This window comes from Perognathus longimembris, chromosome 3, assembly GCF_023159225.1.
Source record: "Perognathus longimembris pacificus isolate PPM17 chromosome 3, ASM2315922v1, whole genome shotgun sequence".
Taxonomy (NCBI): domain Eukaryota; kingdom Metazoa; phylum Chordata; class Mammalia; order Rodentia; family Heteromyidae; genus Perognathus; species Perognathus longimembris.
The window spans coordinates 63,993,806-64,006,660 of record NC_063163.1 but is presented as its reverse complement, the minus strand read 5'-3'; the positions used below and the strand labels follow the sequence as shown (position 1 = coordinate 64,006,660).

The 12,855-nt window shown below is 45.5% G+C and overlaps 1 protein-coding gene across 1 annotated transcript in view; it reads left to right on the top strand.

Annotated features, from left to right (window-relative positions):
* Cryl1 (crystallin lambda 1) overlaps nt 1–12,855 on the top strand; it is a 129,844-nt gene that overhangs the window by 102,323 nt on the left and 14,666 nt on the right. Inside the window, exon 6 of the mRNA XM_048341693.1 lies at nt 11,487–11,592. Coding sequence (XP_048197650.1) covers nt 11,487–11,592 — 106 coding nt within the window. The remainder of the gene's footprint in view (nt 1–11,486; nt 11,593–12,855) is intronic.

Sequence of the window (12,855 nt, the reverse complement as noted above, 5' to 3'; positions counted from 1 at the left end):
GGATTTTTGGTTGGTTAGTTGGAGATATGAGTGTCATGAACTTGCCTGCCGAGGCTGGCTTTGAACTGTGATCCTCTGATCTCAGCCTTCTGAGTAGCTAGGAGGACAGGTGTGAGCCACTGGTGCCAGTTAAGAAGCTGCTCAAGAACTTAAAATGTCCTGGCCTACGTTCTACCATGCCTTTTCACTGTAGGCCTATATTTCTTCAGTGGAGATGGTAAGGGGCCTGTTTCTTATTGAGATATGTTGAGGATTGAATGGGATTTGTACAGAGGGCTTAGACCAGTGTCTGGCACCATGTTTATAGTGATTCTACCTTCCAAATTCCTTATTCTTCTCTATGTGTAAGAGCTGTCATCAGTGAGCTCCAAGCTGAAGGATTTATGTCCTATCTGCACAGGTGATTTTCCTGAAGGTAGCCTGGGCCTCACCTGGCAGCTTTTTAGAATTCTAGCCTTGGGGGTCTTCCCCAGACCTGCAGACTCAGAATCTTCATTGCGATAAGGCTAGAAATTCTTATGGGCATCAAAGTTGGAGAAGCCTTGATTTATGTGGTTTCCCTAAGACTTGTGATACAAAATTTTAACATATTCCTTTTTCATCGGTTCTAATTGATGTATTACTTTTCATCTGTTCTAAGACAAGATCTCCTTTGAGAGTACAGTTTAGCAAGCCAGAAATCAACAGATATATTCAAACTTATGGGGATTAGTAGTAGTAGTAGTAGTAGTAGTTTTGGTTTCAGTAGTGGGGTTGGAACTCAGGGCCTAGCCACTGACCTTTAACTTTTATACTCAAGGCTGGCATGCTACTACTTGAGCTACAACTCCACTTCTAGCTTTGTTTTTGGTGGTTAATTGGAAATAAGAATCTCACAGACTTTGCTGCCTAGTGTGGCTTGAAATAGCAATCCTCAAACCTCAGGTACCTCCATAGCTAGGATTATAGGTGTCAGCCACCAGCACTTGGCTGATGGTGTATATTAGTAGTATTGTCAACATTTTTTCTTCCTTAATGTGATATTAAATGTCAATTTAACTTCCAATTGATGGAGTCTTTACTCATTAAAATACAGTGTGTATATATATGTATATATAGAGGGAGATATTTTACTTCCTTCGTTATTTTCTTTTTGATTTATTTTTTCTGCCTGCATATATGTGTCTCTTGTTCCTGGCTCTTTATATGGAACTTGGGCATAAATAGGCCTGTGTGCAGCTTTAACCAGATTTCCCTTAGGTGAAGACTCATACCATCATGATACCACAATGATTTCTACTCCTGGACACACTAAATACCTCTGGTTATCTCCAAACAGAGTAAGAATTTATATTAAAAAAAAAAAAACAATAAGTCTGGACTGGGAACTGGTGGCTCACATCTGTAATCCTAGCTACTCAGGAGGCTGAGATCTGAGGAACGATGTTCACAGCCAGTCCAGGTTGGAAAGTCCCTGAGACTCCTATTGAAGTGCCAGACTTTGAAGTCAGGCCCCATTTTACCACGTGAACCTCATTTTACCACGTGAACCCTTTTTATAATCGAACCCTGAGCCAATCAGATTTGTACCTGTGTCCTAATCTTGCTTGCTTGAACACCTGATTGTTGTAACCTGTTCTTTGCCTTCATAAGCCCTGTGTAATCACAGCTCGGGGCTTCCTCCTAGCCTCCGCTGTGTTGGTGGGTAGCACGAGGCCCGAGTTGCAGCTCGCTTAAATAAAGCCTTGCCTTGCTTTTGCATTTCGGAATGTCTGAGTCTCGGTGGTCTTCTTGGTGGTGGTCTCACGACTCGGCACAACACTATTTCCAGTTAACCATGAACAGTTGGAAGTGAAGCTCAAGTAGTAGAGCATGAGGTTAAGTGAAAAACCAAGTGAATGTGAGACCCTGACTTCAAGTCCCAAAACAAAAAGGCTAGGGTTGGGATCACGTGTTAAGAGTGTTTTCGGGCTGGGGATATAGCCTAGTGGCAAGAGTGCCTGCCTCGGATACACGAGGCCCTAGGTTCGATTCCCCAGTACCACATATACAGAAAACGGCCAGAAGCGGCGCTGTGGCTCAAGTGGCAGAGTGCTAGCCTTGAGCGGGAAGAAGCCAGGGACAGTGGCTCAGGCCCTGAGTCCAAGGCCCAGGACTGGCCAAAAAAAAAAAAAAAGAGTGTTTTCCTAGTTGGGCATCAGTGGCTCATACTTATAATTCTAGCTGCTCAGGAGGCTGAGATCTGAGAATCAAAGTTCAAAGCCAATTTGGGCAGAATAGTCTCTGAGACTCTTATTTCCAATTAACCATAAAAAAAAAAAAAAACAGACATGGAAGTGTGATAGAGCACTAGCCTAGAGACAGTACCCTGACCCTGAGTTCAGGCCCTAGTACTGGCACAAAATAATAAACAAAAGAGTGTGCACAACAAGCATGAGGTCCTGAGTTCAACTCTCAATGCCACCGAAAAATTCATTAAAACACTGGGCTGGGGATATAGCCTAGTGGCAAGAGTGCCTGCCTCGGATACACGAGGCCCTAGGTTCGATTCCCCAGCACCACATATACAGAAAACAGCCAGAAGCGGCGCTGTGGCTCAAGTGGCAGAGTGCTAGCCTTGAGCGGGAAGAAGCCAGGGACAGTGCTCAGGCCCTGAGTCCAAGGCCCAGGACTGGCCAAAAAAAAAAAAAAAAAAACAACACAAAGCTATCTTAACAAACAAATGAGAGGTTGCCACTGTCCAGAGGTTGAGATTTCTTTGTCTAAATAATAAATCAGATCCTGCTGGGCTTGACCTACTCAGAGGCCAACACCCTGTTTTCCTTGTAGAAATGTTCATACACTCAACACCAGCCACTTTCCAGCCCTCAGCTTTCCTAAGCAGGAATGCAAATTGTGATTGGGGTTTCCTGTTAAGAGCAGAGCCCAACCCTGCCCTGCGGGAGAGCAGTCAGGAGCTAGTGAAATCACAGCATGGGTACCAAGAAGTGATAAATCAGTCATAAATAGTTGGTTTCAGCAACTCCAGTCCAAAGCTAGGTAGTTAACGGGCAGGGCCTATGGGTCCTTAACAGAGGAAGGAAGGGGACAAAGGAGCCCCAGGAGAGGGAGGAGAGGTGATGATCAGAGTTGCAGCTTGCCAATCTGCTTTTCCTCAGCCCAGATGGGAAGCTGGGTGAGGCCATCAGGCATTTCCCTCTGCAGCTAATCACCTGAAGAAGCAGGCACTTGGGCTATCCTGCCCAAACCTTGTGTGTGTGCATGAGCTCAAATCTCTTTATAGAAATCTTAAAAAAAAAATTTTTTTCTGGTAACTGGTAGCTTATGCCTATAATCCTAGCTACTCAGGAGGCTGAGATCTGAGGATTGCAATTGGAGGAAGCAACTCAGACAAATTGGAGAGACTCTTATCTCCAATTAACCAGCAAAAATTGAAACTAGAAGTATAGCTCAATCGGTAAAGGGCCAGCCATAAGCCAAAGGCAAAAATAAAAACTTGATTCTCAGAGGACCTCTCAATTAAAGTAATGCTGAGATTCTAATTAGAATCTCTGAAATTCAAAAATGCACTGAAATTTGAAACTTTGTTATCTTCATTTTGGCATTCAAGTTCTGGATTTCAGGTTTTCACTTTAGGGAAGCTCAGCTAGCAAAGTCTGCAAGTATTTCAAAATGTGAACAACTCTTAAGTCTGTGGAACTTTTTTTTTTTTTTCTTTTTGCCAGTCCTGGGCCTTGGACTCAGGGCCTGAGCACTGTCCCTGACTTCTTTTTGCTCAAGGCTAGTACTCTACCACTTGAACCACAGCGCCACTTCTGGCTTTTTCTATTTTCTATGTATGTGATGCTGAGGAATCGAACCCAGGGCTTCATGTATACGAGGCAAGCACTTTACCACTAGGCCATATTCCGAGCCCTCTGTGGAACTTTTGACCACCCAGTTTTTCAGATAAGGGTTACTGTGCTTATAACACTGACTTTGCTAAAATACAATTTTTAAGCTTTTATTTATGCAAGGAGTAGATTCTCCTCATTGGTGTTTGAGTATTTGGGGGTTGTTGTTTTTAGCTTTTGGTGCTGGTACTGGAGTTTGAACTCGGAGGGCCTGGGCATTGCCTGTTAGCTTTTTCCACTCAAAGCTGGCATTCTATCACTTGAGCCACACCTCCACCTACAGCTTTTTGCTGGTTAATTGGAAATCAGAGTCTTGTGGACTTTTCTCCTTGGATTGGCTTTGAACCTTGATCCTCGGATCTCAGCCTCCTGAGTAGTTAGGATGACATGCATGAGCCTGATTGAATTTTTAAGTCGAGTTTCCCCCACTGGGGCGTTTCTGTAAGGGGCTTTAGGTATTCTACCCTGATGGGTCCTACAACAGTGACCTCTTTGTACTTGAAGGCTTTTCCTCTGGGTCATTCCTTTGACTAGTGCTGGGAGTTGCTTTCCCCTGCCAGAGTAGCATTTTTACCACTTGTTAGATGTGGCCCAGACCCCTCACTAGGGAGTGAGACTCCCCTGTCCTGTCATCTGCAGACACGAGTGTTCCCAACAGAGGCCAGATGTTGATTCCCTTCTTCACCTAAGGCTGAGCTCCAGTTTTCTTCCTGAAGACACTTCCTTCCTCTTGTTTTATAGGCATGATTCAATGTCCTGTTGCTTCAGGTAAGTATGGCGTCAGTGAGCTCTTCTAGTTAGTGAAATGTGTCCAAGTCATTCTTTAGGAATGTGTATCCCACTTCTAAGAAAACTTAGACTGTAGCTATTGGCAAGATGCTGGGCTGCTCACAAATTCAACGACAAGCCAGTGATTAACAGGCCTTTCTTTTCATTAAGATCCACTGCCTCACCTTCTCCTTGGAAGGTGGCGTGGGTGCAAGTGGCAGGGCCGTGCCTTTCTTGCCATTGCTTTGGAGCTGGTTTCATTGGTGCTTGGAAGAGAAGCAATGTGTAATAATGAAAATAGAAGACAAAGCTGGCACTCACTGGTAGCTACCGAGGAGGCTGAGCTATGAGGATCATGGTTTGAAGCCAGCCCAGGCAGAAAAGTCCATGAGACTTTTATCTCCAGCAAAAAGCCAGAAGTGGAGGTGTGGCTTAAGCACCAACCATGAGTGGAAAAAGCTAAGCAAGATCTTGAGGCCCCAGTACTGGCATGCACGCATGCACGCACACACACGGTATGTAGGAAGATGGGAATAGATTTTATACATATACCATACCATTTTGTTTAAAGGACTTGACCATCCATGGATTTTGGTGGCTATAATGAAAGGAGGATGTCCTACAACTCAGCCTCCATAGATACTGAAGAATGACTGTGTATAACTCTCTCTCTGTCTATCTCTCTGTCTCTGTCTCTGTCTCTCTGTCTCTCTGTCTCTCTCTCTCTCCCCTATTGGTTCTGTCCTTGGCAGGACCCTGACTGACCCTGAATCTTCAATTGCACTTAAAGTATGCAGCATAGCAGTAAGATACTGTATACACTTCAAGGTCTCAGATCAGCTTGCCCATTAAGTCCCCACCCTGTGTCCCCACCTGCTTAGAAAAATCTGTTACATTTCTATTTCCCCAGTGCTGTTTTGTTTTCCCAGTGTGACTTACAAATTCCTGCCCAAGTTGTAACAGTCTTGTTACACTCCTCAAAATGTGTCTCTCCCTTCAATTCCTGTAGCCCATGTAACACCTTCATAACACCTTCTTCTCAGAATTGACTCTCCCCATGGAATTCCCGTGGTCTACAGGATGTGACCCATGTGACTGTCCCCTAAAATTTTGTTTAAGTTTCACCCACACCTGTATACTGCTGCTACCTCTATTCCTCTTTGGAGCAGCCCAGCAGGTCTGTCCCCCAATAAAGCTTCCAGCCCATATTGGTTGCTTGCCTCTCATTTCTTACATACACCATCTTGATTTTCTTCTTATTTGGAAATGAGTGTCTTGTGCTCCTGCATTTATTTCCAGCATACCATTATTTAGTAAAGCACGGACCTGGGTCCTGAATGTATGCCCATTGCTTGTAGGAAATCCCAGATTTTACGAGGCAAGCCTTTTTTTTTTTTTTTTTTTTTTTGCCAGTCCTGTGCCTTGGACTCAGGGCCTGAGCACTGTCCCTGGCTTCTTTTTGCTCAAGGCTAGCACTCTGCCACTTGAGCCATAGCGCCACTTCTGGCCATTTCCTATATACGTGGTGCTGGGGAATCGAACCCAGGGCTTCATGTATACAAGGCAAGCACTCTTGCCACTAGGCCATATTCCCAGCCCCAAATCCCAGATTTTAATTAAAGAAAGTAAACACAAGCAGTTTTCCAATGAAAGGGCTGTGCCTGGACTTTCCTCACCTGTGATTTCTCAGGACATGATACAAAAGCCCAGGTCTTAATTAAGAGTACTCTATATATAGAGTTTGGGGATCTTCTAGCCCTCGGGGCTCCTTAGCTCCTCTTTGCATCTATGACTTGAGAATTCTGTTAGAAAATGGAGGAAGTATTGATTGCTGTTCTGATCAGTATTAGAACTGGCCTAGTTTGGGCTTCCTTCTCTGCACACACGTGCCCTGCTCTGTCCATTTCCCAGGAATCATTGCTCAGCTCAGCATTTCAACATAAGCACTTGGTTCTGCCCTGTGGTTATTCGTTGTCATTTTTTATGATAATCTTAGGTTATAGAATTGAGCTTCAACACACCCTAGATGTGAAATCTACTTCCGAAATTCCCAGTGTGACAAACAGTGACACACCAGTGGCTCACACCTGTAATTCTAGGTAGGTAGGAGGCTGAGATCTGAGAATCATGGTTTGAAGTCAGCTCAGGTGGAAAAACCTGTGAGACTCTTATTTCCAGGTAGCCACTGAAAAGAGAGAAGTAGAGGTGTGGCTCAAGTGGTTGAGAGTCAGCCTTGATTGAAAAAGCCAAGCAAGAGCACAAGACTCTTGAGTTCAATCCCTAGTACCAGTATTAAAGAAAAAAATTCCTATTCTAATTTGTTTTGCTGAGGAGTAGTGACTGATAAAAATGGCCTTCCTCTAGATGAAACAGGAAGGAGTTGAGAACATTTGGAATTGAAGGCATTGCAGGATGTGCCCCTGCCCCACACCATGATGTTTTCCCTTCTTTCAGGCTTTAGTAGAGATAGAGTTAACTTAGTTTGATATGAATCAAAATTCATCTTCTCAGCCTAGTGCCAATGGTTCATACCCATAATCCCAGCTGCTTAGGAGGCTGAGATCTGAGGATCACAGTCCAAAGCCAGCCTGGGCAGAAATATCTATGTGGCTCTTATCTCTAATTAATCACCAAAAAGCTAGAAGAAGATCTGTGGCTCAAGTGGTAGAGCACTAGCTTTGAGCAAAAAAGCTAAGGAATAGCAGTCAAGCCATGAGTTCAAGCCCTAACACAAGCACAAAAACAAAACCAAACATAGGAGCAAAACCCCATGCTAGGGCTGGGGATATAGCCTAGTGGCAAGAGTGCCTGCCTCGGATACACGAGGCCCTAGGTTCGATTCCCCAGCACCACATATACAGAAAACGGCCAGAAGCGGCGCTGTGGCTCAAGTGGCAGAGTGCTAGCCTTGAGCGGGAAGAAGCCAGGGACAGTGCTCAGGCCCTGAGTCCAAGGCCCAGGACTGGCCAAAAAAAACAAAACAAAACAAAAAAAAACCCATGCTAATCTTGGGGTAGAGGTGTGGCTCTGTGGGATAGTGCTTGCTTAGCATATGTAAGTAAGGTCTTGGATTCCATTCCCAGCAAAACAAAATGAATCTGAATTACTCTGCGTTGCTCACCTTTGGTGTATTTTGAAATCTCCTTAACATCAGCTCTAAAAATACCAGATCCATTTGTGGAAGAAAAGAGACAAAGCTAGACAGCATTGTAACTGTGGGGTGGTTTCCATATTTGCATCCTTCACAGTATGAAGGCTACAATGAAAAGGATTCAGGCTTTGTGGAATGTTAGCCTGGAAACTGGGGCTGAGGGAGTGTCCTTCAGCTCTGTCCAGCTGCCCTTCACAGCATTCTAAAGCCCAAGGGTGCGGGAACCTGTAGCCCTGGCCAGCACAGCCTCAAGAGAGTGCCAGAGTCACCTTGCCTGTCCCAAACACTTGTCAAGTAGGGAGAGGCAGATGGAAATGGAAGTTCCATGTCAGATGGGTTTTCTAGATGATTCAGGGTTCTTCTATGGATTATTTCCTCCTTGGGAGGCTTGAATTCAGGCTCTGAGAACTGTCCCTTAGCTTTTTTGCTCAAGAATCGTGCTCTATCATTGGAGCCATGGCTCCATTTCTGGATTTTTGGTGGTTAATTGGACTGGGTTGACTTGAAATCATAATCCTCAGATCTCAGCTACCTGAGTAGCTATTATTATGGGTGTGAACCACTGGCACCCAGCTTACACCTTTGTTATGAGAAGTGAAAGGAAATGACACCTGTCAGCATTTGGGTGAACTCAGTGAATTATTTGTACTTCTTAGCAATCTGACCAAACACAGAGAAAATGACTGAGAATGATTAGGAAACCCAGTGAAATTTCCTTGCACCTTACCAGATCAGTGGAATTTTATGGGACTGATGACACTCAGTGTTTTGTTTTGGGCCCAGTGCAGGGGCTAGAACTTGGGGCTTCTTACTTGGCTTTTTCACTCCAGCCAGCTATTACACTACATGATCTAAAGTTCCACTTCTGGCTTTCTGGTGGTTCATTGGAGGCAAGAGTCTAATGGCCTTTTCTGCCTGGGCTGGCTTCAAACTGGGATGCTCAGTTGGCAACCTTATCAATGACTAGGATTACAGGTATGAGCCACTCCTGAGAAATACCCAGTATTGAAAGGTATGGAGTGATGAGAACGTCTCCTCATGTACGGCTGGGGGCAGTAAACCTGATGCAATGCTTTGGAGGGTAGGGTAGCAATGCCTCATAAAGCAGAAGGTGGAGGGTGGCTTGCTCAAACTTGGACACAGGCCAGAGCCTTGTTTCAGAAAGTTCTTTGTCATCCTGTATACAGGAGGTACATTCAAGAAACAACCCAAATGCCCATAAGTAGTAGGATAGATAAGTCAACTCTGACTTTTACACAGTGACAAATTACAGCTACACACAGCATAGTGGGTCCTGACTGACTGAATGATTGACTGATTGAGGTGCTGGCCTTATACATGCTGCACTGAACTACCCCTTTAACCCTGTGTATATCTTTGTGTGTACATGTGTATGCTGGTACTGTCAGGGCTGTCCCTTAGCTTTTTTGCTCAAGGCTAGTGTTCAGCCACTTGAGCCACAGCTCCACTTCTGGCCCCCCCCCCCCCCATCCCCACTTACGCACTTCTGGCTTTTTGATAGTTAACTGAAGATAAGCTTCTCACAGACTTTCCTGCTCAAGCAGGCTTTAAACTGTAGTCCTCAGATCTCAGCCTTCTGAGTAGCTAGGATTGTGGGGATGAGCCACCAGCACCCAGCCCTGTATATATCTTAGTGCATAATATTGAGAAACAGAAGCAAATCACATGAGAAGGCATCTCATATAGGTCAATTACCCAGATGATTAGAAATGGACAAAAAAGCAAACTGTTGTTGAATCTAAATAAACGTCATCAGTCATGTCAGCCGAGAGGTTGTTGCCACAGAAGTGAGGTGTCTCTTTCTCCAGGAGGTCGGCTGGGCCACAGTGGCTCAAGTGGGTGCTCCGTAGCTTTTGCAGGTTTGTGTGCATTTATGTCAAACATGCACACGCATATACCCAGATTGATGGAACATCGTTCAGAGGAATGGAGTTGATCAATAGTGTTTGGACCACACTTTTCCTTTGCAAGCTTGTCTTCATCCTGGTTCTTTGGCTCCATAGGCTCCATCTTCTTTAACATGTCTCTCGTCATGGAGCTTTCTCGATGACCTGGGGTGGTCCAGATCCCTAGGCAGGCCTGATACCCTCTGTGTCTCCCTCAGCAGTACAGATGCAGTGGCAGTTGTGGCTTTCCCCCATCTCCTGGGGGTCCCTGGTTGCCTTTGAAGTCTGGTCACTACAAAATGCCAGTAGGTGGAAGGAGGGGAGGTGCTCCAGCCTTGAGGTAGCTCTCCCTGGTGGCCTGCAGGGCAGAGGGTGCCTTCCCGTGGCCCATGATGACATAGCAGAGCCCTCTTTTAGGGTGATGAGAGCTTTCTTCTCAGGGAGGATACCAGATGGTCCTTTCAGGGAAAAGCCTTGAGCCCAGAGGGAAGGAGATAGGTCTAGTGGGTTGCTGGAAGCCAGCTCCAGGATGTGCAGATACACTTCTGGAGTATAAGAACTGACCCCTAGCTGAAGGCTCTCAAGGTACAGCAAGGCTACCAGTGGACAGGTGGCATTGTTAATGCCCTCCAACAGACAGCAGACCCCCCAATACTTTCTGAAAGAGACTACTCTCAAACCGGGCCTGTAATCCTAGCTATTCAAAAGGTTGAGAATCATGGTTCAAAACTAGCTGGGGCAGAAAAGTTGGGGAGACTCTTATTTTTCAAGCTGGAAGTGGAGCTGTGGCTCAAGTGATAGAGCATTAGCCTTGAGTAGAAAAAGCTAAGGGACAGCGCCCCAACCTAGAGATCAAGCTTCAGTACTAGAACAAAACAACAACAAAGAAAACACTCTCAGGAAAAAAACACCTGAAGGCACAGATTGCACAGGAATGCTGCCAATCTGGGCAACAAAGGTTTGGGGGTGTGTGCATTGATTTTGCTTACATCCTCCTTCCTGACAATCCATTGTCTAGGATAGGAAGAACCTCAGGTGGGACTGACCTGGCACTGAGTTTCCAGATCATGCTGAGGTTTAATTATGTACCCAAGACCTGTGCCCAAAGCCACACAAGGCAGCTGCCGGATCAGAAACAGGCCAAGAAACACAGATGGCCTTTCCAACGGCTAAGCTAAGCATATAGCAACTCACCTCTTGCTTTGCAATTTTCATTTGCAGAAGATTCTAGGGCCCCACCTTGACAAACATACCCTTGGTTCTAAGCGGCATTTCATCAAAACCCAGCTTTTCTTACCAATCATTAGCAGCAGGACAAGGCCAGACTTGTACGCAGACTTGTACGCAGGCAAAGCCTGGGGGCATCTTCCAGCTCTTTGGATTTGTCCAGCTATTTGGATTGTTTTGTCCAGAATTTGATGGAAATACTGTCACAGAGCAGAGAGGGGTATTTGGGAATACTTTCCTAATGAAGTTAGGGTGGCTGAATGCTGGTGCTTAGCTATTTAGGAGGCTGAGATTTGAGAAGCACAGTTGCAAGCTAGACTGGGAGCAGGAAAGTTTGTGAGATTCTTATCTCCAATTAACCAGACCAAAGCAAAAAACCAAGAGGAAGTATGGTCCAGTAGTAGAGCACTAGCCTTGAGCGAAGAAGCTAAGGGACAACACCCAAGTTTCGAGTTCAAGCCCCAGCAGTGACACAAAAAAGTTAGGATGGAAGTGATGGTAATGCAGTTGCCTTTCTAGAAAACTCACTCATCAGCGTACTACCCCCTTCTCCCCACACAGGAAGGAATCGTGTCTCCTAGTGACCTGGACCTGGTCATGTCAGATGGGCTGGGCATGCGGTATGCATTCATTGGACCCTTAGAAACGATGCACCTGAACGCCGAAGGTATGCCTAGGGCTGGGCTTCTGTACTGTTGAGTATATCCATGGGACTTAGGAACAGATGTTGCCTTTTTGAGCTGAGGAGAAATAGCACTATAGACTAAGCACTGGTGGCTCACACCTGTAACCTTAGCTACTCATGAAGCTCAGGTCTGAGGATTCCTGTTCAAAACTGGCCCAGACAGAAAATCCAGTGAAATTCTTACCTCCAGTTAACCAGCCAAAAGCTGGAAGTGGAGGTGTGGTTTAAGTGGTAGAGCACCAGCCTTAAGTGAAAAAGCCAAGCAAGAATAAGAGACCTCTGCACTCAAGCCCCAGTACAAGCAACAAAAAAAAAAAAGGGAAGGAAGGAAAGAAGGAAGGAGAGAAGGAAGGAGAAAGGAAAAGAAAGAGGAAAGGAAAGGAAAGGAAGAGAGGAAGGAAAGGTGAGCACTAGACTGTAGCCAGCCCTGGCATGACAAATAGGGGCTAGGACACAGAGCACTGAGTCCACATGGAATTCTTAAACTGCAGGGCTCTGAGGAGTAAAGAATGTTCTAGAGGGACATGATATAATGGGGACTCTGGAACATATCCTTCAGTGTAATGGAAAAGAGAAGGTGGTAGAATTGTTTACAGAGCCAAGAAGGATAACAAGATAGGAGGGAAAACTTCTCCACCACCCCAGGAATCTCTCTGTGCTCGTGGTATGTTCTGTCTACATAGCAGCAGCCCATGGGTATGCAAGTTGGAGCCATAGGTGGCCTTCTGGAAGGCCAGGGAGCTCTCAGAAGCTGCTTTCACAGGACTGGGCTGGTACAGGCATGTAGGGCAGAGCAGGGTGGGGCAGGCTAGACATGTACCCTAAATCTGACTTCAGATGACTTGGGGTGGGGGAGTTGAAATCTATGACATGTGCCTGCAAAAGAAAGAACTTAAGAACAGGATAAGAATGGAACTCTATCAGCCAGATTTTAAATGGTCCTAAAAGAAGATGGCATTTGTTTTCTTTTAAAAAAAAAATAAGATCTGTGCAAATTAAAACAAAAATTTTAAAGAAACTATGTATCAGAATCTGGAAAGGAGGGCTGGGAATATGGCCTAGTGGCAAGAGTGCTTGCCTCCTACACATGAAGCTCTTGGTTCGATTCCCCAGCACCATATATATGGAAAACGGCCAGAAGGGGTGCTGTGGCTCAGGTGGCAGAGTGCTAGCCTTGAGCGGGAAGAAGCCAGGGATGGTGCTCAGGCCCTGAGTCCAAGGCCCATGACTGGCCAAAACAAACAA